This window comes from Pseudopodoces humilis, chromosome 11 (assembly GCF_049639895.1).
Source record: "Pseudopodoces humilis isolate 2021_Gansu_Grassland_sample_001 chromosome 11, ASM4963989v1, whole genome shotgun sequence".
NCBI lineage: Eukaryota > Metazoa > Chordata > Aves > Passeriformes > Paridae > Pseudopodoces > Pseudopodoces humilis.
This window is the reverse complement of record NC_142210.1, coordinates 22,485,210-22,512,377: the sequence shown is the minus strand read 5'-3', so window position 1 is coordinate 22,512,377 and position 27,168 is coordinate 22,485,210. Positions and strand designations below refer to the sequence as shown.

The following is a 27,168-nucleotide window of genomic DNA, read 5'->3' as shown; positions in this document are numbered from 1 at the left end:
AATAAGGCTGGAGCACGGTGGTGTTTAAAGATTAAATCTGATTGTGTTCTGCATGGCAATGCTGTAAAACTGCTATTTCTGTTTTTAAAAAAAATCCATTTCCCTCTAACAGATTGCATTGTTTCTTTGAAGGGTGAATTTAAGCAGCAAGTATTTATAATAATATGTACATCATTAATCTCCAGCCTTTAATCTCACAGTCCTACTTAACCCAGGGAAGCTTCAAAGGGTGTGGGTGCCGTGTGGGTTTTTTTTTATTGAGAGAGGAGGTAAAATATAAATGAAAGATCTGAAATCAAAATTGTATCTGTAACATTTCCTTTTAATCTGCATAACACATTTAATGCTCGACACGTTGGGAAGCTACCTGGGTATCTGCCTGATGAACAGTTCTAGGGACAAACTGGAAAGAGTAAACATATTAATTAGAGACTGCACAGCTCCTTCTTGCTGGTGTAATCATTAAATTGATTTTTCCAGTCTGACATGTAATTGTTCCAGCGATGGAATCCTGCTTTCCACTCTCGTTCTGCTTCATCAATATTTCCTGTAAAACATGAAGTGGGTTACATTAATCTAAATTTGAATCTCTTTGTATGCTAATTGAAAAATAATTTTGATTATCAATGTCATCTGCTCCAAATACATTATGGGATGGTCTTTTGCTTCTTTTCTCAAACCTGGAATGACTGAAAATTCAGTGATTAGCATTTTGTCTACATAAGAAAGGAAGGAGGGCAAAGATATCATTCTGGCAGGGTAATAAATATACTTTAGATTTTTTTTAAAAAAAATATATATTTTTAATATACATTTTGGATAATTCTTCTGTCCATCAAAATACATAATTTTAAAGCATTTTTTTCTTTCTTTTTTTATCCTCAAAATATTCCTTTGGTTCAATACACCCTACATGGAAACCCACACACCCTGAAGACTAAATAATGCAAAACGAGAGAGATGTTTGTACAGATAAGGTGAAATCACAGCTTTGTTTAAGGCAACAAGAGGATTTCCATCATTTCAATGGATTTCAATGGATGTCCAGGATCTCGACATCCCATGGAATAAATCCCCAAGTTCACAGCATAAAGGGCACAGGTTTGGAGTAGGATACTGTCAGATATGCACTGTGTCAACATGAAACCATCTTCTCTTTTTCATCCCCACCTTTAAAGCATTTTCCAAATAATCCTGAGTCCCAAGGAAATATTTCTTGCCAAGTTTGTTATAAGCATGGGAGCAGAGGGTGAGGATGAGAAGAGCCATAAAAATACTGCTTTTCAATGGATTCCAGAGTATTTTTTGGGCAGGGATCCCTTCCTGCAGCCCCAAGAGGTGATTAACACACGGAGAAAGGCAGTGGCCTTGCAGGAACATCCCAGACACCACCAAAAACCAGGTGCAGGCTGTCTCGGTCACTGATGCTCATCATTTTGTTCCAGCTGTAGACTTTAGGATAAAGTTCAGAAGCCATTGATGATCTGTGAATGTTTTATTGGTTCTGGACCCAGCTCTGGTGGTGTCCCACACAGCTCACTCCCAGAAAAACCTGGTTGTGGTGTTCCTGAGGCGACAGCTCAGTGGTTCCTTTCTGCTCCTTTGGCTTTTATGTTCTTGTGCTGCAGCAGATCCTCAGTCCTCTCCCTCCATAAATACACCCCTTCCCCCTTTTTTATTACCTGCCAACACTGCAAGCATAGCTGGTGATGTGAAAATGAAATACTTCTGTGTTTTACACCTCGCTAGAGAAAATATCCGGGAGAGAGAGTTCACTGATTCCGAGATTTAGCTTGGAGAAGCATCCAGTAATTTGGTCGCTTATCTGCAGTTTAGCTCAACGTTTCCAAACCTTTTTGGTCTGGAAATCCAGATGGCAATTTAATGAGACTTTGAAATGAGATTTACTTCTTGGTTCCAGTGAGACCAGAAATAAAACCAAGATACTTTTTCTCCGGGAAGTCTTGTACTTTTACATGCAGTCAAAAAGCAAAGTGTGAAGAACAAATATGGGAGAAAATGTCAATAAATTAACCACATCCTTCTCCCTAAGCTCAAAGTTGTAAATAAGCTTGGTTACAACAGAGATCAAAGGAAAGTTCAGACACTTTTAAATTTATTTTTTTTTCTGCAGACCACGACTGCCATTAACTCAGAGTTGATTTGGGAAGTGCTGGTAACAATAAAAACTCATTTTCATTGCTAAACTATGCAGAGAGAACTCAGAAACGTGGGGACAAAACATGCACAACATTCTGCTTTCCTAACTCTAAGAACTCTCCTTTGCACATATTTAATTTAAAGATGTAGTCAGGGTCTCAGGCAAAGCCAAATTTTTCTCATTAAGTCAAATGGATTGGTAATTTAGTGTATGAAGCAGTAGCAGTATTATTTGGAGAAAACTGCCTGAACTGTGTTTCTCATTTTATTCTTGATCTTGGGTGTCCAGTTTTATTTATTTAGGCAAAACCTCCAATTATGAATTAAAAAGGAAACTCAAAAACCGCTCTTTTTTAATTATTCAGGTGTAGAGGTGTTTAAAGTCTGCCTAAAGACACTGGGATATCTCTACCATAGACACATCTTGAATTAAAAGTCACCGTTCTGGGGTGTAAATTATGGGGCTTTTCAGTCCTTTTTAAAGATAATGGTGAACAAGTGAGCCAGCCAGAGAAAGAAGACATCAAAAAATTCAGAGGAGCCACCATTATGAATCTAAAAGACAAAAGGGGGACGGAAAACACTGAAATAAGAACTTGGATTCCCATTTGTTTGCTTTTTTCCCCCCAGTGATAAGATCCAAATTGAAGTCACAAGTCAATGCATCCCATTATCACCAACATCATCAATCTCTGGGAGGCAACCACCCGTGACTTAGATGAGCTGACAGCTGGAGGCAGAAAAGAGAAAGATTAGAGAGTCCAAGCTGACCAATAATTACAGCTCAGAGCACTGGGTGCCTGCAGAGCCACGGAGCCAGCTAAGAGTGAAAACAGGGAATTTTCTATGAGCCACTGGGGCAAGCCCAAACTTTACCTTAATTCCCGTGAGCCCCGTGCCAAGCCCAGTGAGACTGACAAGGGGAAAAGGGGAGATCCTGTAGGTAATGAATCAGTGCTCTGAAAAGTTCCACTTCAACAGATCAAAGTTTAAAAAAAAGGGTTGGTTTTTGGGTTTTTTTTTGACTCTTCAACAAGCCGGTGCAATCAGCTGGAATTTCCTCTCATTCCATCTATCCCTTACTTTAATGGTGTTACAGCAAAGTTGAATTTATCACCAACCCGTCATTTGAACTGCTGGATGTGCCAGTGAAGTGCTAATCTTAATGTTAACACATAAAAATACACCTAGGATTGGGATAAAGGCCGTATAGCTGATAATTAACAAGGGATGACAAGTTAGAATTAATTTTTCCATCCTCAACAGCTCATGATTGCAGGTACCTGCAAGTTTCTGTGCTCAATAGTATGATAAATGCCACAGGTTTATGCTGTAGATTCTCATGGTGAGAATTTCTTCACAAATGTCCAGATAGGAGGAAACAAATAATATCTATATTGAATATTCTTTAATCGCACTCTCTGGACATCAAAGTTTTGTTAGCCACAGCAGTATATTCATTTTCACATGTGTTTTTAAGGACTACAAAATCCTTTATTTTCTTTTTTTTTAGTTCCTCCAGAAGTCAGCAGGGAGATTAATTATTCTAAGGGCTGTTGTCTTTTCAATGACATGGAAATGTTAGAAAAAGTCAGATGGTTTAGGTACAGAAACTTATTTTTCATAGGTGCAATGAATAAAGTCTTTGTAGGGAGATGTGGTAGTATTGGTGAGGTTACTTGTGATTAATTCACACTTCTTCATGTATCCAGCTCTGTGAAAATTTAATTTAATTCTGATGGTGAATTTTCTATTTAGTCAATTTTTTTAACACTCTTACCACCCTGAGTATTTATCTCTGCAGAATCCAGACACTGGTTGGAGGATCACAGCAAACACAATAATTTTTGTTGCTCATTGGTCAAGAGGTTGAACATTTCTCTGCCTCCATATAAAAAAAAAAAATCTTTTTAGGGTGGTTTTAAAATGTAATATATTTATATGACCAAGCTTGATTTCTTCATAGATGATATATGATGCAGTAATATCAAATAAAATAGAAAAATATGTATTAGGCACACTAAAATAGTAATGGAAGGGTAAATGGAAAGTTTGGCTGCCTGCAGCGTTCTACAATCAAGAGGAAACGGGCTCATATAAATAGGAAGGGCTTTAGATGCATTAAAGGTTGTGTTGAGGAGGTAAAGCCTAACACAGATGCTTTTATAATTAACATATGATTGCTCTAAAAGCTACTTAGAAGTCACTTTCTGTTTACTGTCCCTCCGGTGTGATTCTCTCAGCAGAAACCCTTCTGGTTTCAGAAGGAAATGGGGAATGCTGAGTGCTCCCAGCTTGTCCTGAGCTGGGCTGGGTGTGCTCAGGGCCTTGGAAATTGGGTTAAAATCCGTGTAGGAATTGTGGCTGCTTGGGACTGAGAGCCCAGCTCTGTTCTTCCAGTGCTTGTTATAAAGCTGGACACAAAACTACAGGTTCTGACTTGTGTCTTTATTGATGGATTTATGAATTGAAACTGCAGGAGAAGACACTGAGAAACTTTCCAAAATCATACAAATTACTCTAGAGGTATCAAGGCCATATTTTATATATTTTATATATGGCTGCTACTCATGCAACTGTGAGAACCTTATTTTTTCCTTATTATTTCCCTACCCCAAAACCATAATAATTTTAAAAAAATATCTGATATGATTGCTTGAGGAAAATGTGAATGATCTAATAGTAAAGATATATATTTCTCATCTATTTACCTGCCTCAGGGAACTTGTCCTACACAGCCTGTGATGGGAACAGGCTGGTTCAGATCCAGGACACATTTGGATCTGGCCTTTAAAGGCTTTAAAATCCCTCAGTGGGTGGCAAGGCTTGGGCCAGGAGTGGGTCAGGAATTAAGAAGGGGTACCAAGCACATCTGTGGCAAATCCTGATCACTTGATGCTGAAAAACCATAATTTCTGTAAAATAAGTTGTTTTGATTATCCTCTTTGGCTTCTACCTGACAGAATTCTACATTGCTTACCTGAACCCTACTTGAACTCGTAACAACGAGAACATAAAAATTCCTTACTTGTTCCCTGTCATCTTCTATCACCTCATGTTAAAGCAATCTTCTTTTCCTAAGGACATTTCAGTGAAAGGAGTAATAGGAACAAGAGACCCTCAGAACAAGAGGAAACCTTTGCATTAATGACATGCACTGTCCTTGGGGCATAAAAGGAGAGCAAAAATGCAAAATAATATTTCAGTGAAGAGAATTATTGCGATATCAGCTATTATATCACATTTGTACACAGGATTTCAAAGGGTTTTCTGTCAGAATTGGATAATATTGTATGGGGAACGTAATGGAAATCCTCTGTTTTTATTATTGCAATGTTTCAAGGACTGACAGATGATACAAGACAAGGCAGTGCCACTTGTTGACAGTATTCTTGCCTCAGCTCTACATTTGGGTCCAGACACAGCAATTCTTCTCTTTTTGCTAAGAATACACTCGTGAATTTCTTTTAATTAAATTATGCAAATTTATGTTGTGAATTACCAAATGTGATGCATTTATGTCTTCTGGCAGATCCTGAGTGTTGCTTCATCATCCCTCACCCCGCAGGACCAGGCAGAGCAGCTCTCCTCTCCTCTCCTCTCCTCTCCTCTCCTCTCCTCTCCTCTCCTCTCCTCTCCTCTCCTCTCCTTTCCTCTCCTCTCCCCTCCTCTCCTCTCCTCTCCTCTCCTCTCCTCTCCTCTCCTCTCCTCTCCTCTCCTCTCCTCTCCTCTCCTCTCCTCTCCTCTCCTCTCCTCTCCTCTCCTCTCCTCTCCTCACCTCTCCTCTCCTCTCCTCTCCTCTCCTCTCCTCTCCTCTCCTCTCCTCTCCTCTCCTCTCCTCTCCTCTCCTCTCCTCTCCTCGAGTCTCCTCTCCTCGAGTCTCCTCTCCTCTCCTCTCCTCGAGTCTCCTCTCCTCTCCTCTCCTCTCCTCTCCTCTCCTCTCCTCTCCTCTCCTCGAGTCTCCTCTCCTCGAGTCTCCTCTCCTCTCCTCTCCTCGAGTCTCCTCTCCTCGAGTCTCCTCTCCTCCACACAGACTTAGTTAAGCTCAGCCCATTTGTAGTTTCCACATTTTTCCCTGGGGTTTCCCAGCCAGGTTAAAGGAATATGTAAAAGAGTTCAGTTCTCCTGGCTCAGCACAAAGTTGTCAGAATCTCTGAAACCTCCCTGAAATCCTCCCGTAATTGGGAACGCTGTGATTTTAAAATCACACTGTAGGCTTCATAAATTATTCATTTTACCTACTGATTTCGTGCCTCTTGATTTAATTGAAAAACATCTGTTGAATTGAGAGGGGATAAAAGTTGAGCCATAATACAGTCACCGACTCAAATGAGGAAGGAATAAATTATTTCAGAAGGAATCATCTGTGCACCATGACAGTTTACATATTTTTAAGGTTTACGAGTTTTTTAGGATGAGCATTCAAACTGAGTCTTAGAGAAAGATTTTAAATTACTAATTAACATCTTAAAAGTGTATCTCATTTTTGAAATGAGACTTTCCTTCAGTCAAGCTTCAGAATGTGATTCTAGAGGTGCAAAATCACTTTATAAAATCAATTCCTTTTGAAATCCAGAGCACAGAGGCTTTGGTAAAACAGTGCCATTGCTCTTCGAAAAATTTGGGTCTTCTGTGTTCAACTGACCTTAAAGTTTCAAACAATTGTACTTTTCTTGGCAGTGAAACCTCATAAATCCATTGTATGCATGGCCAGGCACAAATCAGTTCTGTTTTCTATAGACAAATCCTGCAGCCTCTGGGTTGTCAGCAATGGCACTCCAGAAATAAAACACAGGGCTCTCACGTGAGCTGGAAACCACAATCCCCTCTTGGCAGTGGCACTTCATCTCCTCAGGGGATCAGTTGCATAAAATAGAATCCCATAAATAATAGGTAATATAAGCCAAATATAACATCCTGTAACAGTTTATACAGAACATCTAAAGCCTCCAGAATTCCCAGTGCTAACTCCTTTAGCTGATTTTCCTGATCTCTCCAGCACCCAGGAGCACTGGTGGCACCAAGACTCTTTTGGGGGGTACCAAAGAACAGAGGTTTCAGTGCTCACATTGTGGCAGCATCTTTGGGACAGAAAATCTCCATATCACAAAACCCTGGCCCTCGGTGTGCCCCTGGGTTTTGTCCTGGTACAAAATAGGGTGGTGACCCCAAAGCCAGAAGCACAGGGCACGTTCTGGGGTCCACCCTCAACACAGATTTATCCAACACCAACTCAGTTTTACCCAGCTGAACATCCCAGTCACAAACAGGAACATAAAGATGGGAACCCAATTATCACATCAACATCCAGCAAACAATCCTTGCAGAAAAGTTGTATATAAAAGCATCTAGAAGAGACTTGTTACCTGTCATTTCCACAACTTTGGGGAAAAAGTGTTTCCAGAATCGACACTGCTGAGCTCGTAGTTTTGTCAGTACCTCAGAAGTGTTGGTGTTCAGTGTCAAATATTTTTGGTCAGTACTAGTGAAGACTGGCCATCTTATTCCATTAGTCAGGGTCCCGTTTGGAGCTCTAAATGAGAAAAGAAACACTTCATTTACAATGAGAAACCACCTCAGCACGCAATAAAGCGTGGTTTGGGTTTATTTAATCGTTGTTCTACTTAAGTGTGTTAGTTTGGAATGACTGATGTGTCTTTTGGGAAGTAACAGGGGAAAAAAGCCAGATAAATTTAATTTACCCTCATTTGAAGAAAATAATTCCCCTTTTGAGGTGTTCTGGGTTCATCAAAGGGGAAAACTTAATAAAAGATCATATTCAAGCAACTTTTTGAATCTGGATATTCTCACAGAGGCTGTGAATGATTAGGGATGACTCTAGAAGTGACCAGCCTGCCAGTCTGAGAGGTTGAGTGGTTTGTGTTTTAGTTTGAATGCTTTGATCCCTTCAGATGGACAAACAGATTGGAATAAATGACTGGGATGAACAAATAATGTCTGAACTGGGGTGAGATCTGTGTTGGGAGAGAGAACAATTATTCCTCACTAAGGAGGAGCTCCCCTCCTGGAAGAGTGTTGGGTCTGGTTAGTGAAGGGCCAAATGGGAACAATCTGAAATCTTGTGGGAACTGGGAAGAGGCACAGAGGGCTTGACCCTTTATAAAACAGCTCTGTCTGTGAAAGGAGCACAGCTGTTGGCATTAAAAGAGTTGTGATAAATATTTATAAAACAACAGAATTCATAAGGCTCTAAGGACAGGCATCCAGATTTCACCTCCAGAAATGACAGTATCGGTGTGAGGGGGAAAAAATGGTCTAAATGTGTAGGAGACAACAAAATGGGCAGCGTTACATTAGGGAACAAACAAAACAGAGCATGAATTTTAGGAAAATAAGTAGATTTGTTTTTCAAGCAGTCACAGATCACCATTAGCTCAGAAGAAGTTAAAAATAGAAATGAACCATTTTATATCAGGGCAAGCACAAGGAGACATTTTCTTTCCTAGAAGCTGATCTCAAGGAATTTGGGATTTAGGGCAGAGCAGCAGTAATTGATGATTCTCAGTGGGATAAATTAACTCTGAGCTGAGTTCATTTTTTTGAACCTCTCTTTTACTTTTCACCAGGACTCTTCCTGGAGGCAAAGAGGAGTCCAGGGAGTGGAGCACATTTGGGTTCTGCTTCCCAAGAGAGGGAACGAGGCAAGAGGTGTGGATGGGAGCACTCAGGGCACAAGATGCTGAAGCAATATTGATATCTCTCAGTTAATTCCGAATTAATCAAGTTTTCAGCCCATGTTTTTGCGTTCTGGGGTCTTTGGCATTGGCTGCTCCAAGAACCAGTGCTGGAATAAGAGCTCCAGGCTGTCATTTCCTGAACTGCTCCTTTCTTCACCGATTTTTCTTGACTAATTCAGATCTGATTAACCCATGGCACTTTTTTAAAGTGCACATTTATTTGTGACTCCTGAGAATGATGACTTAAGCAGAGCTGACTTGCACTTCAGTTCAAGATCAGGACACTAATGGTGCTGTCAGTATTCATTTAACAGCTTTTATGCTATGAAATAAATCATGACATCCCACATTATAATTTACAGGTGTGTGGGGGGATTACACAATGCCTCGATGGCTACAGATGTATTTTACTAAAAAATGATTGAAAGAACTGTCAGGTGAACGCAGCACTTTGAAGCCCATGAACCTGATTATGACAATCTCTGCATTTCTAGGAAGTTTACTGTTCAAAGAAATGCCCAGTAATTTCCTTCTTGGCTTTATTATTGAAATTTTCCCAAGTTAAAAAGCAGCTCCCAGTCAGAGCAAAAGTGGAGATCACAGGAGTATAATTTGGAACAAGTTATGATTATAACCTTGTTGTTCCCTCACAATTACTGTTCATCCCTTCTTATTAATAACTTCATGATGAGAATTGCAGTGCCCAGAACAGGCTGTAAAATTCCCTGTTCTTTGCACCAAATTCAAAGTCTAATAATATTCATACAGAACAGCGAAATTATGGTGGGGATATCTTCAGTGAGCAGACAGGAATCCAACACCCTGCACAAACGTGTCACTGCCCATTTAGGTTTGGATGGACAACCTTTGGTGATCCATTACAGAAACTTGAAAAAAAATAAAAAAAGTTCCATTTGCACAGAAATCTCCATTCTATCATCTTTTATCAATTCCTTAAAGCTCTGCTCTTTTATCTTCTGGTACCGCTGAATCATCTGTGCCTCAGTAATTCCAGTTTTGCCACTTCAGTGCTGGCACTGGGGCCTGGTGTTTTGTCCTGTAAAGGGTTTGGGTTGTGCATCTTCAAGACAGGCCTCTGTTTTGTGTTTTTATCTTGTCAAAACACCTTTCTTGGACAAGATTTATTCAGAGAAGGCCTGAATTTTGTTTGGAGAAAATCATCAAATATTATGTCTTGGAAGGGACCTTGGAATATCCAACCTTCTGAAATGAACAGGGACATCTTCAGTTAGACCAGAAACATGAGCTTCAGTGAAGATCTTAAAAGAATCTTTTTCTTTTTCCCTTTTTATCATTTGCAGGAGCAGTTCTTAAGGCAATGAAGAAATACAATTCTTTGAATTGGTCCCAGAAAAGAAATGCAAGACAGAAAACCAAAACAAAACCAAACCAAACCAAACAAAAACCAAACTCAAACCACCTGTGTTTAAACTCTGGTGTAAACAGAATTTGTCTCATTCCTGCAGCTATGTTTTCTCTTTGCATATGCCCTGAAATTATGGGCTGGATTCTCTCTACTCTGGTAGTGGCACAGCAGCTCATTTATAATAAATTGTTTTCTTAAATATGTCTTTAAGTGGAAGTTTCTTGGTTGTATGTGTTACTTAGATCAGGTTCTTCTCCCTTTGGGTTTTTCCATCCACAATTGCCAATAACTTTAAGTTTTCAAGATTAATTTATAGCAGTGTAGTAAATTGGATATAGGCGTGAAGAAGGATTTGGAAGAGCTTATTAACCAATTATTTCTCTGTATTTAATATTCATCTTCAGCAATTTTAGAAAGAGAAAGTTAATTTCATTGAAATGGAAAAAGCAACATGAACAGAGCTCTGTTAATCATAATAAACATACATACATTACCATTCTCATTAATATGATCAATATAGCCTGAGAAACAATACCAGCTCACTGCATTTGTATTAATATTCACACAGCGTTACCTTTACAAATGGTTTATCATACAGATGCACAAAAAAAAAATGTAATTCATCATCTGACTGGTTTTGGTAAACATTCAGGATATAAAGTACCTGGAAAATATTCCCTTTATTTTTGTGAGCAAGCTCTGAACAGCAGAGTGAAAACTCATAGAGTGAATTCCATCGTTAACACAGAGGTTATTTTTTTGTAGTGTTCAGCTGTATTTTGAAGAAGTCCAAAAAGGAAAACATTCTCTGCTAACCCTCCTGAAAACATGTTTAGGCTGTTTTGGGATTTACCTTTGTAAAACAAGTGTCCTACAGTCCAGCTTAGACCGTCCCAAGCTTTCACCATGACCCTGTTTAGCTGCTCTGCTTGTGACTCACGTTGTGTGTTTCTCCAGAGGACAAGAAAAACAGTCCCACATCTCAGTGCCCACTAAGATGAAGGAAAATGAATGATAATTCTGCTGCACCCTCTTCTTTCCCTGTGCAGGAGGAGCAGAAATCCAAGGGAGACCTGTCCCTCTCAGTGTGAGTGAGTTGGCTTCGCCCTGGTTGGGACTGACGATGCTCGTTTCCAATTTGGCCCCTTTTCTTTTAAAAGCTGGTTTCAAGGCAGGAGGGAGGGAGTGTCAATCCCTTTTGCTGGCTTTTGTGATCCCTGGTGGCTGCTGGCCAGCACTGGCAATCAGCTGGTGTCCATGGAATAGGATTTTATGGAATGTTACCACAAGAAAACTGGGAAGGGGGATGGCCTTGGAGGGAATGCAACTGCAAAAATAACCCCAACTCTTGCAGATTTCCTGCAGCTGCACTACAGAACCTCTGAGAATTATGGAAACAGTCAGCTCAGCATCAAACAACAGGGACAACCTAAAAGTTTCACCCCAAGGGTAGCTCTGGGACAGAGGGGTGCTTCTACATGTGTCTGATGGCTGGATGATCTCAAAGGTCTAAACCAAACAGATGAACCTTTTCTTTGCTTTTATCCCCTCACATTTTGGGAGAAAACATTTTGTTGTTTTTTCTCTTCCCCACTTGGACAGGAGGACACTCCTAATTAGCAGGAATGCTGATGAGCAGCTCCAGGCCCTCCTGGAGGGACGGGAAGTGTTTATGGCATGAGTCAGGCCAGCACAGCCAGATGTCTCACATGATTCCTCGAGGCCAGGATGGGTGATATTTATACCTCTGCTCATTTTCTCATTGCAGCCCACTGGCTGCCAGGTTAATCTCAATTTGGGGGGCTGGTGTGGTCCCCGGGGGGATGATGGGGTAGAGACAGCAGGAGGTTTTGTGTGGCTTTGCTTGGATGGCACTGTGGATGTGAGAAAATAGTGATTGGTTTCTGAAAATGTAAGTAATTAAACATTTCTCATATAACTGATTTAAATTATTACATAAGTGAAATTAAAAAAAGAATTCTCCTATGATTGTTCCTTAATAAAGTGCAAAAATCCTGATTTTGTGACATTTGAGCCTTACTGAGATTCCCAGAGTAAGGAAAGAAAAGGCCCCTCTGATGAGCACTACGAGTCCCAGGGATGTGCAGACTCGAATCCTTCAAAGTCCCTCTTTAATCAGCTGGTTCTGGGAAGTTCATTATACCCTGCTGTGCTCAGCTCTCACTCCCAGATCACACACACCAGTCCATAATCCAGTGCCTGCGAAGTGTCCCCGAGCCAGAGCGAAGGGAAACTGCTTTGCACGTTCTAGCCTGGGTAAATATTATTTCTTCTGCTGATCCCTGAAGAAAGCAGCAGGATCCAGCTGGCAAAGTCCTTAACTGAGAGAAACTGGAGAAGAACCTTCACAGCCAGGCTTTCTTACACCTTCACAGGCTAAATAAAGCTCAGGATATTCCTTCCAGATTCCAGCCTGGACACAGCAGCTGCCTCTTTAAATGCCTTTAACTATAAATTATCATGGGATGTGCTATTATGACCAATATCAGTTTCAGGAAATGAAGCAACAAGCTGTTATTCTTTTTTTATTTTCTTTTTTTTTAGCTTTGTGTTATTTGTGCTATTTTTTATTATGTTTTTTGTCTTGTGCTCTGCTCCACAGAGCCTCTTGGAGCACCCATTGAGTTGAAACAATTCTTGCTCATGGATGTCACAAATTCCTGCTGTATACAAGGTATTGGCCATAAATAATGGAGCATTTGAGACATTTAAATGCAGGATGTTCTGCCCCAGCTCTTTGCTGAGCATTTAGGACCTGGGTGCTTCCAGCCCCTGGCCCCTGGACAGGAGCCTGCCCTGGTGTCAGGAGAAATAATGAGTTTGAGCCAGAGCTAACGAGCCCTTCAACCCCTGCCTGCATTTCTGACCCTCTGGGCAGTGCTGCACATGGGTCTCCTTCACTCTGAAATGCTCCAGCCAAGTTTGGGGCTGCTCCAGGAACCCCAAACTCCACACAAAACATGGGTGGGATGGGATTTTATCATGCAAGGTCCAGACCTGTCCAGCTGTTCTGTGGCAGTGATGATTTCACACCTTCTCCAGGACTCAGGTTCTGGTGTGAATATTCACATTTCATATTTACATCGCTTTTGGGTAGACATGAGAGAGGCAACACGCCAGCTTAGTCCTTCTTTATGCTGAAGGAACAATTTTACCTCTCTTTTCCCCAATGTTCCTGTAAAGTATTCTGTGAGATCCTTCTGCCCTTTTGTGTGGTATCAATTTCAGCTTTCAAGGGCCACTTTTCGAAGCTGTTATTTCTTAACAGTCTTGGCTGCAGGAAGAGCTCAAATGGAACTATAGCTTTTAGTCTTAACTTGTAGGGGTTGAAGAGGGATATTTGGAAATGGAAGAAGGTCCTGAACCCCGCTGAGACCTTGAAGGAGGAAGAACCTTCCATAACAGGTAAGTAAAAGAATAAGTAGACAGGAAGGCACGTGGCACTTGCCCTTTTAGTCATCCTCTGAGGCTGTTTTATCTCCTCTGCAACCCTTCTTCCTCCTCATGACCTGGAAGACCACAAACTTACACAATATCTTACCCAGAATTACTCCCTGGAACAAAGCAGGGCTTAATCAGAAAAGAGAGGGCGTGAAGGGAGAGAAAAATGTTTTTTATAGCCATAAAACTATTAATACTGTGTTTTAAACTCCCAGTCTCTTTGGTAAAATTTGTCAGCCCAGCTGGTTCTGAGAAAGAGTAAATACTGTGCTCATGGATATTATTGCTGGTTCCATTCCTTCCTTTCTCTGCCATTAATAAAGTTCATCCCAGGCACTCAGAAATTGTTGGATAAATGTGTTCAGAGCTTTTCTTATCTCTAGAGACTAAATTTGCAATTGAGACTGTGTAGTTGATACTACGCCAGGATATGATAGTTGAGATTTGTTTTCAATGGAAATTGCCCTAATCATGATTTATTTTCAGGATGGATGCTCCACAGAGCCCTGCACCAACCAAAATCCTCTGGATTCATCGTGTCCTGATGGATTTCATCACAGTGGCATTTTTCTTTATATTTTCTACTACTGTTTTATTTCTGTGAGTGGGAGGAAGTGCATGAGTCACAAACTTTCACGACCATGTAATCAAGGCCAAATTGAGCACTCCTAAAAATGAAACTATTGGGTAGCTTTCAGGAGGGGGCAATTTGTGTTACTGCTTCATCAGAAACAAAACCACTGCAGCTTCATGCTGGGAAATGTAAACAAGAAGATAGAGTGCTCTCAACCCCCTCCCCAAATATTTAAAATAATAATAATAATAATAATAATAATAATAATAATAATAATAATAGCAATAATAATTTTCTTATGGTGTAAATTCATTGTAGGTTTGACATTTACAAGGGGAAGTTCCATATGACTTCCTTTGATAAAGAAATTTGAATTATGCCCCACTCTTGTAACTTCTTCTGAGTCTCTGTTTTGAACTGCAGCAAGAGGGACACCTCCAAATACCAGCAGGTGGACTGGGAGCCATGGAAGGGTTGATCTTAAGAATAAACAATATGAAAAGAGAGGAGAAACATCTTTAAAGTTCTTCTCTTTCAAAATTGAGAGGGTTTTGTGGAAATTACAGTATGCAGACTACTTTATTACTAGGAAGAAACCATCTGTTAAACCTCTGAGCATTTCCAGTTGTACAGAAAATTCACTTGGAGATTGCACCATGAATAAGATCCATGAGAGGCACATATTTAAAAGTTCATTAAAATGAAGAACTTTGTTAGAATTTGAAAAATCACTGTATTTTAGCAGCTGTTCCAGTAGGAGGAGGTGTAAATTTGAGTTAATGCTCTTTAGGACTTGTATTTTATGAAATTAAGAAGTTCTCTAATGCTCCTGCAAGGAAGGGTAGAAGGCACAGATGGTGGCCAGGAGTGTCTGGGAAAGCAGAGGATGGCAGCTTTCAATTTTATATTTTTTATAGAATTGTGTAACATCACCAACTGCGAGCACAAAATGCCCAATTTCTACCAACACGGCTTCATATTCTTGGGGACAGAATCTCCCAAATCCCAACACTGAATTTCTAACTACATTTCCCCATCACTGCCTTCCCCTGCAGCTGATTGAAAACAGAATTAAACACCAAATTGAGCTCCCTTCAAAAAGGTGGTGTTGGGTAACCTCTGCTGCTCCTCATTTCCTCTCCTCTCGCCTTTGCCACTTCCCTGGAACAGCCAATCTCTGGCGTTGGGGAGTAAATTAAAATGTGCACTGAGAGGTTTCCATTCCTTCTGCAACACTCCTCAGCATCACTCCAGATTACTGTTCCAGAACCACCTGGAAAAATGAGGTTTGCAGACCTTTCCAACTTCCATTTCTGCTTTTGATGATGGAACAAGGACTGAGCTGCAGAAAAGCAGCACTGAAGAAGAGTGGCCCTTGAAAAGGGGATTAACTGTGGGTGAACATTAATTAGGATTTCTCAGTGCCTTTTGGAACCACGTATTTACATGCCTGTAAAATACATTCTCTCTGAAGTGCCTGGTTTATATGTGAACCTGCCCCAGATACAACTCATGATAAGTCCATGTGTGCCCTTCCTTCATTTCTCTGCTCTCAGATTTTTTCTCCCCCTCAAATAGTTTGTGAGTCTTTCAGATATTTGCTGCTTTCATATTTCAATCTCATTTTTGTTCTTTCTTCTTTGTGCATTTCTTGCTCACCTGATGTCTTGCAGCACTTACGTTTCCCCTCTTCCTTTTCCGATTTCCTTCCCACCAAACACTAAATTATTTCCACCCAGGCTTCTTATGCCTACTCCCAAATCTGAGGTGGCAATCACACCATGGTTTTATTTCACTCTTGAAACGTTTATTTCTCTTCAGCCTCTCCTTTCCCCAGACTGTGTCTGTGTAGAGGCTTTGGGCCTTGGGACAGCAGGGAGCACTGTCCAGTACAGGCTCTTCAACCTGTCCCAGTTATGAGGAAAGGTAGAGCCACATCCAACATTTGAATCCATAGAATCACTGAATTAGGTTGGAAAGGACCTCCAGGATCTTTAAGTCCAACTGCTGACCCAGCACTGCCAAGGCCACCTCTGTCCCATGTCCCCAAGTGCCACATCCAGGAGGATTTTAGATCCCTCAAGGGACGGGGACTGCACCACAGTCCTGGGCAGATTTTACCAGGGCAGGACATCCCTTTACACAAGAAATTTTCCACATATCCAACCTAATCCTCCCTTGGGGCAACTTGAGGCCATTTCCACTTGTCCTGTTTCCTGGGAGCAGAGCCTGACCCCACCTCACTGCCCCTCCTGAGAGGGAGTTGTGCAGAGCCAGAAGGTCCCTCCTGGTCCCCCTTTTCTGCAGGCTGAGCCCCTTCCCAGCTCCATTTCTTTCTCCAGACTCCCCCCAGCCCCTCAGACCTCCCTGTCCTCCAGGGCTTCACCTTGCTCAGCCCCAGTGGATCACCACTGATGGTTTTGATCCCTCATCCTCTGAATTCCAGCTTGCCCTGCTCCACAGAGCACTGCCATCCTCTGCATTTCCGCCCTGGGTTTTAGTTTTATTCTCACTCAAAGACTCCTACAATATTTGGACATTTCCTTAATAGATGTTCTCATCTCCTGTTTGAAAATAATGGTTTGACTCATCTGTTGGAGGGAGGAAAATCCGCGTGGACAGAATTGTTTTTGCTGCACATATGGAAAGGAAAGAGACGTCTTCCTGTAATCTGCAATATTTGTAATAAAATTAAACCAATCTCAGCAATTTGTACCCCAAACTTGTTTTCAAAAGACATCTGAATCAAATACTCCTGTTTTCAGTTTTGAAATTCAATGACAGCTTGTCAGCTTGCAAGCTGGAGAGAGAGAGATGCCTGCTGAGGTGTGTGTCTGCTTACTGATATTTTCCATGATCCGCTGTTTCCTACTAGTTTGCTAAAAAGGTTTTTCCATTACTGTTTCTGAATATAACAATGGATGGAAACTCTGGTAAAGATGATGAGTCACTTTTAAGAACTCAGAACTCAAGGTGGAAAAATAGGAGTAAATTTTCTTTAAAATTAAACTTTTTTTTTAGTTTTTTTTTTTTTCAAGACTGTAATTTATGCAATTTCTTTGCCTAAAAATTACTCACATGAAAGACAGTGAATGAGAGAGTAAATGTGTCTTTTTTTGGGTCAAAGTGAAAGCTTTGATTTTCCCTAACATGGGGAAGAAAGTCTTTCTTTCCACATTTTTATATTTTTGGGAAACTCTCTCCTGCTTTGTTAATTTTTTTTTTTTTTTTTTTAAATCCAGAAATCTTGTCGTCTGGATTCTTAACCTGATCAGGAAAAATCACTTGTTAAGATGAAACATTAATTTTTCTGGAAGGGTGTGAGATGTCAGGAGCAGCTGAGGAAAGGATCCTCTTGGTCACCCTGAGCTCTGGCTCTGGAGTGTTTGAAGACCCTGTGAAGATCAAAGTGACTCCAATCCAAAAACTTTCCTCTCTCCCTGTGAACACGAGCGAATCCCTGTCAGAAATACAGCCCACAGTAAATTTCTTCCCTTGAAATGGCTCAGAGGGACATAAAACTCCCAACTTCCTGAGCTATAAGGAAATTAAAAGTGGTTGGAGTTTTTTATTTTTATTTTTTTCCCAGTATATTCTGTCCTTCCCATACCCAGAGTATATAGGTCCCCAGTTCAAGTGCTGCCTGGACTCTATATGAGGCTGTTGGTTTTGTTCTCACTGCTCTGAAACTACTCTCTATAAACAGCTTGTGATAAGTTGGTAACAAAAGCTCTGAAATTTATTATGTGTCTACCAGCAGAACATCAGGGAAAGGCAATAATAACCAGACAAAGTGCTTCACAGCTTTAGTGGGACAATCAAAGCCTCACAAATTCCCCTAAAACATAGGAGGAAATATTTCAAAGGCTTCACTTTATAGAAAAAGCTGCAAAGATTTGTTTCAGCAGTTGTAAAACTGGCAGGGAGACAAGTTTTGCCCGTTTCCTTTTATCCGAAACATTTTTCAAAAAGCCTTAAAAAATATTATCATTGCGTGCCCCGTTATGTTCTTGCTCGGGTTTTCAGCTCATCTGATTTGTCTGGCTCTTGTCACTGTGCATCTCTCATGACTAAAGAACACAATTACCAAATCTAATGGATGAAACAATGGAAAAGGCACCCACAGGTCTGGGATCCCATCTAGTTCTTTTCAGGATAAATAAAATTTCCCCCTTCCTGGGTCTTGGGATTTGTAGTGTCACCTGCCTGCTTTCAAAAGCTTTCTGAAGAATAACAAAAGTGTGGCTGAAAAAGAAACTTTAAAATTGTTTAAAAAGAAAGATTGATACTTTTTTCACGAGCCTGGCTTAAAATCCAGTGTGCTGGGAAGAATTTAGGAGAAGGCCACTGAAAATTAACAATATTGTTAAAATGAATGTTGTTTCCACACAAACACAATCATAGCAGAGCTGATCCAGCACTTTTCATGACACCACACTACGGTTTCCTGCTGAATCCAATCTGCCCATCTCTCTTTGTCTAACTGGGATGATATCTGCTATTTTTATCAAATGATTTTGAGGCTATGAATTGATATTCAGCTGCCAATACCCTTAAAAGCAAGAATAAACTGAGGCACCCCAGGTCAAGGTGAAGGGAGGAATTTAACCTCAAAGTGTGAATCAAGAACTTTGATTTTGGAATCTGTTCTTTCTTATAACCCAAATATTTTATTAGGCTTGATTTATTCAGACAGCAGGAGTAATAAGTCTCTTTGTTTCCTTGCTGGTAGAGCAAGGATATTTCAGGGTATGATGAAAATGTTGCTCTTTCAAGGCTCAAACGTCTGAAAAATAAAAGTACTTTATGGAATATCTGAACAACACTTGGAAAGGCTGGGATATTTGGTCAAACTTACTTGATACCCAAAATCAGTCATGAAAAAGCAGGATTTTCATAGACTATGTAAATATATGTCAGATTCCTAGAAATGGCACTATTCCCTGGGATCCAGAAGAGAGTTATCGCACTCTATCATCAGCACCAACTCCAAGGCTCACAGGAGAAATGTGTGTTCCTGTCTCCTACAGAAGCCTCTACATCTCCATTCCCTGTTTATGTTCAAAAATAGGAATTTTCCTGTATTTTTCCAGGAAAAATCAGTAATCACTGATGTCTATTTTTAGCCAGGATGTGAAATAGGAAGTGCCCAGAGATTTGGAAGATTGCATCCACTCCTGCTGGGGATGCTGGTGGACTGGGGAGGCCCTGGGCTGGCTGGCAGTGTTCTTTCAGTTACTGAGAAATGCAGAAATCAAGAATTTCCCACTCTTGGGAGGCTCTGAAGGAGTCACTTTCTGTCCCCATCATCTTTTCTTTTGTCCTTACATGGTATTAAGGATTTCTCACAAGTTTTCTTTGCTTTTATCCCTCCAATTCTCTCTCCCATTCCTCTGTGGGGGAAAAGGGCAGCAGTTTTGTGGGTTTTAGCTGCTGGCTGGGGTTAAACCATGACAGAAACAGAAACTGCTCCTAAGTGCATGTTTTTAATTTTCCTATCAGTATTTTTATTCCTCACATGATAATAAAACCCAGAGAACACTAAAGTCAAAGTTTGGGCTTGAAGGCCCCCTCATGAGGAGCAGCTCTGGCACCTTTCAGTCCCTCCCAGCCAGAAAACACCGGGAAAAATAAGATTTCTTCCAGTTTTGTTGACTCTACTTCTTCTCCTTTCCTCTGCAGGCTGCTCTCCCCTCCCTTGTGCTTTTGTACTTCAGCACATTAGAATATTAGGTCAAACACCCTCACTAAAAAATGTGCTGTACAATATTTCTCATTTTTTCTTGATTTTTCTCTTCATCTGCTGGAGACATCAGTGGTAATTTTCCCCTCAGAGGTTTGTCCTTTGATCATGCCAGAGTTTCTTATAAACATTATGTCAAAACAGGGCTTCCCCAGCTCCTTATAAATGTTTGCTGTGCTCAAATGTGCCGGGAATAAAAAAGGATCCCTTATTAATCTTGAAATTATTAGGAATTTTTATTACTTCCCTACTCCTTGAACCCTCTGAAGAATGGGATACAGAGCTTTAGGCATCTCTGATCTGAATAATGAGTCAAGGGTTACACTGAGGGTTAATCCTGATCTGATTTTTCTGAACGCAGAAATTACTGGATTGTACTGTTTTTCCCAATAATGATGGTTTGGATCCCCATGGCAGGAGCAGAGGGAGGATTATTTGCTGTTTGCTGTGGAAACCACTTGAAATTCAGTCTGTGGGGTAATCTACTTATAGTGTGAATGATGATCAGAGTAGGTGACAGCGCTGTCTTCCACAAACTTAAACCTGAATGTACCTTATGTTTCATTTTAGGAGCTGCAGTGACAGGAACTGTGTTTTGCAGAGCAGGTTATTGAGATTTTTATATATATATACATAAAAGCTATATACATGAAAATTAAATATATACATAATCCAGTGGAAGCCAATAGTTCAAAGAAATGTAAATATCAACCTGCAAAATCAAATATAGATCTGAATTTCTCTTTTTCCACCAAGAGATTGCTCTGTTTGTTGGCAGGGTGTGCTGTTTCTGGTGGGAGATCCTGGCTGCGAGCTCCTTTAGGGCAGGATGGGGAGCTGCAGCTTGGAATGAGGAACTTTTCACTCACTTTGCTCTCCACCAAGGGCCTGATGACACCAGCCCCAAAGGAACAGTGTCACAGCACATCTTCATGCTGCAGGAAGGGTTCCCAAGCCTTTCCCAATGCCAGAATTCATCCTGGGAACCCATCAGATGCATTTTTGGCATTGATAAGTCAAGCTCACAGCTCAATTCCAGACTGTGAGCCACACTGGAAGCTTTGCTCTGCATCACAGCCCTCCCCACCACACTCACACAGAGGGGTGTGCTCTGAGCAGAGAGGGAGGCAGGAAGAGCTCGTGGATTCAATTTTAGATTCAATTTTGCAGTAATTAAAGCTGTATGAAAGCACTATGCAGTGATGAGTACAGTGATTGGTACAGTTATTTTCTGAGTTGTGATATGCTCATCTCTTTTGGTAAGAGAAATATTATGAGCTCCAGCATATAAAGGGGATGGGAGTTGTTAAGGTAATTAATCCTCCTACAAATCAAGGCAATCAATCAATCAGTCAATCAATCAATCAATCAATCACACCCATTGATAAATAAATCTGTTAAAAAAGGGATGCACATAAAAATAACCAGTGAGTTCATCCTGTAGGATGAGGTGAAGGGGAAGCACAGGGCTGGGGGTGGGACATGGGTTTGGGATGGATGGTGGAGCCTTTGACAAATGACATCCCCAAGGTAACACCACGGAGCACAAGGAGAGCTTGCCTTGGATGGATAAACGGGGAAAATCAGGCTGAGCTGGAAGGGAGAGGTGACACCTGGAATTACAACTCTGTGGGGATGACAGTGTTTAATTCTGGCAGGGAAAGTTCCAACAAGGTGTGGATGAATCACAGGTTTAAAGGTGGAGAGTTGTTATTTGAGAAAGAGCACATTAGTGCAAGTCTCAAGGGTATGATCTGTTTGTTCAACAAACAATTAAAAAAGAAAACATTAAGGATTATTTTAATAGATCCTTAATAATCAGCCTCTATATGGAACAAAAACCATAAAGTGAATCTTTAAAATTGTCAAACAAAATGTGAAACCTGGAGAATGTAGAGTTAGAATAGGCAAATTCAGTCTAGAAAGACTTACTTTTATAATGTAACATTTTAAGCAGCATTAAGATTTAAATCAACCTAACAATGTTTGTTCTGGATTTTTAATCAGTGGAAACATTTTTAATCAGTGGGAGCACTTCGCTCCTACCTGTGTTTTGTGTTATGTACAAGGTTGGGCGGACTAAATGAGCACAGTGGTCCCCTCTGATTCGAAACCTCTGGTTTCTAATCTATTAAAAAAATTAATTAGATCTTGTTCCAATGTTGATTTCCTCCTTTACAAATCTATATATCCTTGACAAATCAAACAACGGGTCCACCTTAGAAACAGAATTAACGCAGGATTTTGACATTAAAGTTAAATAAATGTTTTTAGAGTGTGAATTGACTGTTTGGTTGTATGTTCTCCAAGGCACTAAGTTTTGTATATATAATTTTCTCAGTAGAGAGCACAAACTAAACTCCTAGAAAAAGATACCTCCTCTTCCCATCAGGCTTGGGACTAATCCTACATGATTGTTGTGGTGGTGGCTGTTTTTGTTACTGCCCTGAAATGTTTTCATTTCAAACTGAGCATCTCCTTGAGAGCCCCCAGCCCTGCTGAGAGGAGCAAGGGCTGCCTCACTTCCCCCGACTCCAGCTGGAGAGGGGTTGGATTCAATCCATTCCAAACACCCAAATGGAATACTCTTATTTTCTCCCTGTTCAGGCTGGGCCATATTTCACTTCAAGATGAGTGGACTGGGATTGGAGAGTGATTTGTCATGGGCTTGCACTCACGGCACACAGGGAGGAGAGGCTTTCTGAAATCCCAACCTCTTCATCATGTGAACATAACACACCTCCCTGTTATACACCTGAATGTTCCGAGAAAATTACATCCTCAAGGGAACTGGGCTTTTTTCCTCCTACTTCTACTGCTGGAAGTCTTTTCTAGTGTTTGAAATAGTTTGTTTCTAACACTCGAAACCATTACCTGCCTTTGGAACAACAGCTGCCCTGGCAAAGAAATGTTTTGTGTTTGCTTTTATGGGTGGATAAACATTGTTGCCTTAAGCTTGTCCAGTACAGGGAGCAACACGTCAGCAGCTTATTTTATTAAAACAGTGCTTTTGTCAGAACTAAAAGAGGAATTCTGGATAACTGAACAATTAATCTGTTTCCATCATTCCAGTCAGGCTCCAAAGCAGCACTCAAACAGTCAATCTTTTTCCTCTGGTGAAACAACATCCAATCAACCAACCAACCAATCAACTAACCAACCAACCAAAAACCAACCAACCAACCAACCAACCAATCAACTAACCAACCAACCAACCAACCAACCAACCAATCAACTAACCAACCAACCAAAAACCAACCAACCAACCAACCAACCAATCAACTAACCAACCAACCAAAAACCAACCAACCAACCAACCAACCAATCAACTAACCAACCAACCAACCAACCAACCAACCAATCAACTAACCAACCAACCAACAAACCAACCAAACAACTAACCAACCAACCAACAAACCAACCAAACAACCAACAAACCAACCAACCAATCAATCAATCAACCAACCAACCAACCAATAAACCAACCAACCAACAAACCAACCAACCAACCAACCAACCAACCAGCCAACCAACCAATCAACAAACCAACCAACCAACCAACCAACAAACCAACCAACCAACAAACCAACCAACCAACAAACCAACCAACCAACCAATAAACCAACCAACCAACCAACCAACCAACCAACCAACAAACCAACCAATCAATCAACCAACCAACCAACCAACCAGTCAACCAACCAACCAACCAGTCAACCAACCAACAAACCAACCAACCAACAAACCAACCAACCAACCAACAAACCAACCAACCAACCAACCAACCAACCAACCAACCAACCAACCAACCAACCTTCCAGAGGAAACTTACCCAGTTTTGGCAAAACTTGCCCAGTATCTCATCATGGAGCGGCTCAGGAGCTCCTCAGCCTTGGTGTAATTCGCTCTCCTCTCCAGGGGCAGCCCGAACACAAACTCGATCTCGTAGCCGTGCATGACCCCCATCCACTCCGGCCAGGGCAGCTTGGAGGAGCGATGCTCAAAGAAATAAAAGAAGGCGTGGTGGCCCAGCTGGGTGAAGCTGGTGGTAAATTCCACCGCGGGACAGATGATGTTGTAGTCCCCGATAACGTCATCGATGGCATCCCGGTAGTGCTCCGGCTTTCCCATGTTTTCCCAGTCCATGTAGTGGAAGCTGATGGATTCTATGGCAAGTTTGCTCACTCCTGGGAAGGCCAGACTTAAAGCTGCTTCAAACTGGGTTTTATTGATCAAGCCATCGCTATCCTTGTCGAGGCCAGGCACTCCGTATGCCAGAAACGATAACCCTTCATCTTTATTGACACCCACCAAGATCTGGGTCTGTTTGAAAAGACCATTCTCCATCAGTGCTTCTGGCATGTCGGCCAGAAAATCGCCATCCACGCTCGGACAGAAATATACTTGTAAAAGAGAACGATTTGGAACGACAAAAATTTCATTTTCCAGTATTTCCTTCGGGTCCTTGTCTTGGAGGCAAAGAATGAGCTCTGACTCGTTGCTGGTGGGACACTGGAGCTGTTTGGCCAAAGCCACTGCTCTGTTCCTGGCCTCAGAAGATGTAATTGCAGCCCAGGGGGCATTTGCAGACCCACTCTGCAGGATGGCCCTGGTGAATAAGGGGTGGCTTTCAGGAGAAAGGAGGTGATAGCTGACAGAGGCCGAGCCTGCGCTCTCTCCAAACAGAGTCACGCTCTTGGGATTGCCTCCAAAGGCTGCTATGTTCTCCTGGACCCACTGAAGTGCCAGCCTTTGATCAAACAAACCTGCATTTCCAGGAGCTTTCTGGTTTCCTGGCAAGGACAGAAACCCCAGAGCACCAGTCCTGTAGTTCATGGAAACCACGACCACTCTTTCCACCCTGGCCAGAAACTTCCCATCGTAGACAGGCAGGGAAGTGGAGCCAGACTCAAATCCACCACCATAAATCCACACCATGACAGTGGCGTTCTTGGGCTTGGGAGAAGGAATCCATACATTCAGGTACAAACAGTCTTCACTCAGGCTGGTTTTTGGGTTCCACATCTCTGACCCAGCAAACCCTGGGTAAGCTGTGTCTATGGGCTGGAAACAGGAGCTGGCGTGTTTGGTGGCATCCCAAACATCTTCCCACTTCTCCCGAGGTTCTGGCTTTTGGAAGCGCAGCCTCCCGATGGGGGGCTGCCCGTAAGGGATTCCCAGGAAAGCCGTGACTGTCCCCCCCAGCACCTGCAGGCTGGTCCCTCTGACTTTGCCATTCTTGGTTGCAATGATCTCTTCAGGCACCACCTTCCCAGTGAACATGGACAGGAGAAGGAACCCCATCAGGAATCTGGCAGAGAGACTTGGACCATTTGTCCAAATCATGATGCCTGAAACACAGGACGAAAAAGTAAATTCAGAATTAGTGTTGCAATGTATTGGTACCACAGTGGTCTGTTAAATAAGGGTGTTGGATATCCCAGGGGCATGGAAAAGAAGAAGGTGCTGCTACACAAAGCACAGGAGTTTTCAGCTGCAAGTTCCTGTTGTTTATTTGTGTTGCAAAGATTGTGTTCAGTATTTAGTATTTGGTCAGCACTTCAGAAAAAGTCTCTTGCAAAATACTGCAGTTGAGGAAGACAAACCAGGAGAGATGAAATCAAACAAGCAGGCTCTGACTACTGCAGATGATTTACCCACCAACCAAAACCTAAATGAATAATTTCTTCCAAGATCTTGTTTTTCTAGTACATCTTAATCAAGTTTGCAACCAGCAGAGTCCTGAAGCAGTCATACTTCTACTATTTATAATTAATATCAAAATTCTAAAATGTCAAGGATTTTTGAATATATGAAGATAGTGTCTAATAATAAAAGCTCTTCCTGAGGACTTTTCCAAGTGATAATCAGTATTACCTTAAAGCTAAGTGTATAAATGTTGATTATGTATCACATTTAAGCCCCCTAATAATCTTATTTACCCCAACCTTTTCAAATAAAACCTCAGCACTATCCCCTTGAAACTGAAAATTCTCAAAAAGCCTATTTGCATAAATCCATTTCTATGGTTTACATATCTGAAAATGCTCAACAAAGCTCCCTTCTTTTTTTTTTAATTTTTTTTTTTTTGCCTGTTTCCCTGTCACACATCGAGGGCTCTGTCCTGTCCCTTTAAACAGGCCATTCTTTGTTAATGAGGAGCACTCATGTCCTTAAAAGGAATGAGGATAATTTCTCTGGAAAATACAGCTGTGGCCTAATTTGAGCTTCTCCTGCTTGTTTGCCTGTTCTTGGAAAGAAAATGCAGCAGAGGGGAGCAAGGGAAGGTTTTGTGCAAAGGGATTCCTAATCTTGAGACACCATCAAAGGAGCAGGGAGGAATCTTCAGGGACAATATTTTTAGCATTTGTCTAAACAGACAGAAAATGGATAAATTTTAGAAAATATAAACAGGCTCTGGTTGTTTTGTTTAAATAAAATAGATGAGGTGGCAAATGGGGGCAATAGACTTCAGAGCTGTCCTTGCATTCCACCAAGTCTTCAGCTTGATGGACAGAAACCTGCAATTGTCCCTTTTTTTGTTAAATATTAGAGATGGGATTTGTCAGTTCCCAGGGATTTTGGGTCAGCACAACTCGCCCTGGCACGGGCAGGAGGCTCAGTCACACATTCGCTGGTTTTTGGCTCCCCTCTCCCTGTGCCAGACATAGAATCACAGAATATTCTGATTTTAAAGGGTCATCCAGTCTAAGCCCTGGCCCTGCACACACACCCCAACAATCCCAGCCTGGGCATCCCTAGGAATTCTGTCCAAACGCTCCTGGAGCTGCGGCAGCCTCGGTGTCCATTCCCTGGGGAGCCTGGGCAGTGCCAGCACCTCTGGGGGGAGAACCTTTCCTGATACCCACCCAAACCTCCACAGAGCCCAAAACCAGAGCCTGCATTTACCCCAGTTAGCTGAAACATGCCTAAACCCCACTCTCTTTGAGAGAAATGGGCATAACTTACCCAGTTTGCTGAATATTTCCAGCCTGCTAAACCAACACAGACTTGGGATTATATTTTTAACAAAGCACGTTTCATTTTAAAGCTTTCTCAAGAAGATTTAAGAGACGCAATGGAAGGAGAGGTGAGAAGAATGATTTAGTTTGCTCTGTAAATCTGTGCTTAAAAAAATCATTTG

The 27,168-nt window shown here is 41.4% G+C and overlaps 1 protein-coding gene across 3 annotated transcripts in view; it reads right to left on the bottom strand.

Annotated features, from left to right (window-relative positions):
• Window positions 1-307: 307 nt before the first annotated feature.
• The window catches only part of BCHE (butyrylcholinesterase), a 45,391-nt gene continuing 18,530 nt past the window's right edge, over window positions 308-27,168 (bottom strand). For all 3 annotated transcript variants that reach the window (XM_014254315.2, XM_005525117.3, XM_088061007.1), the window contains exons 2-4: window positions 23,857-25,375; window positions 7,527-7,693; window positions 308-547 (exon numbers count right to left, since the gene is read on the bottom strand). In XM_014254315.2, coding sequence (XP_014109790.1) covers window positions 426-547; window positions 7,527-7,693; window positions 23,857-25,370 — 1,803 coding nt within the window. In that variant the 5' untranslated portion in view covers window positions 25,371-25,375 and the 3' untranslated portion in view covers window positions 308-425. The remainder of the gene's footprint in view (window positions 548-7,526; window positions 7,694-23,856; window positions 25,376-27,168) is intronic.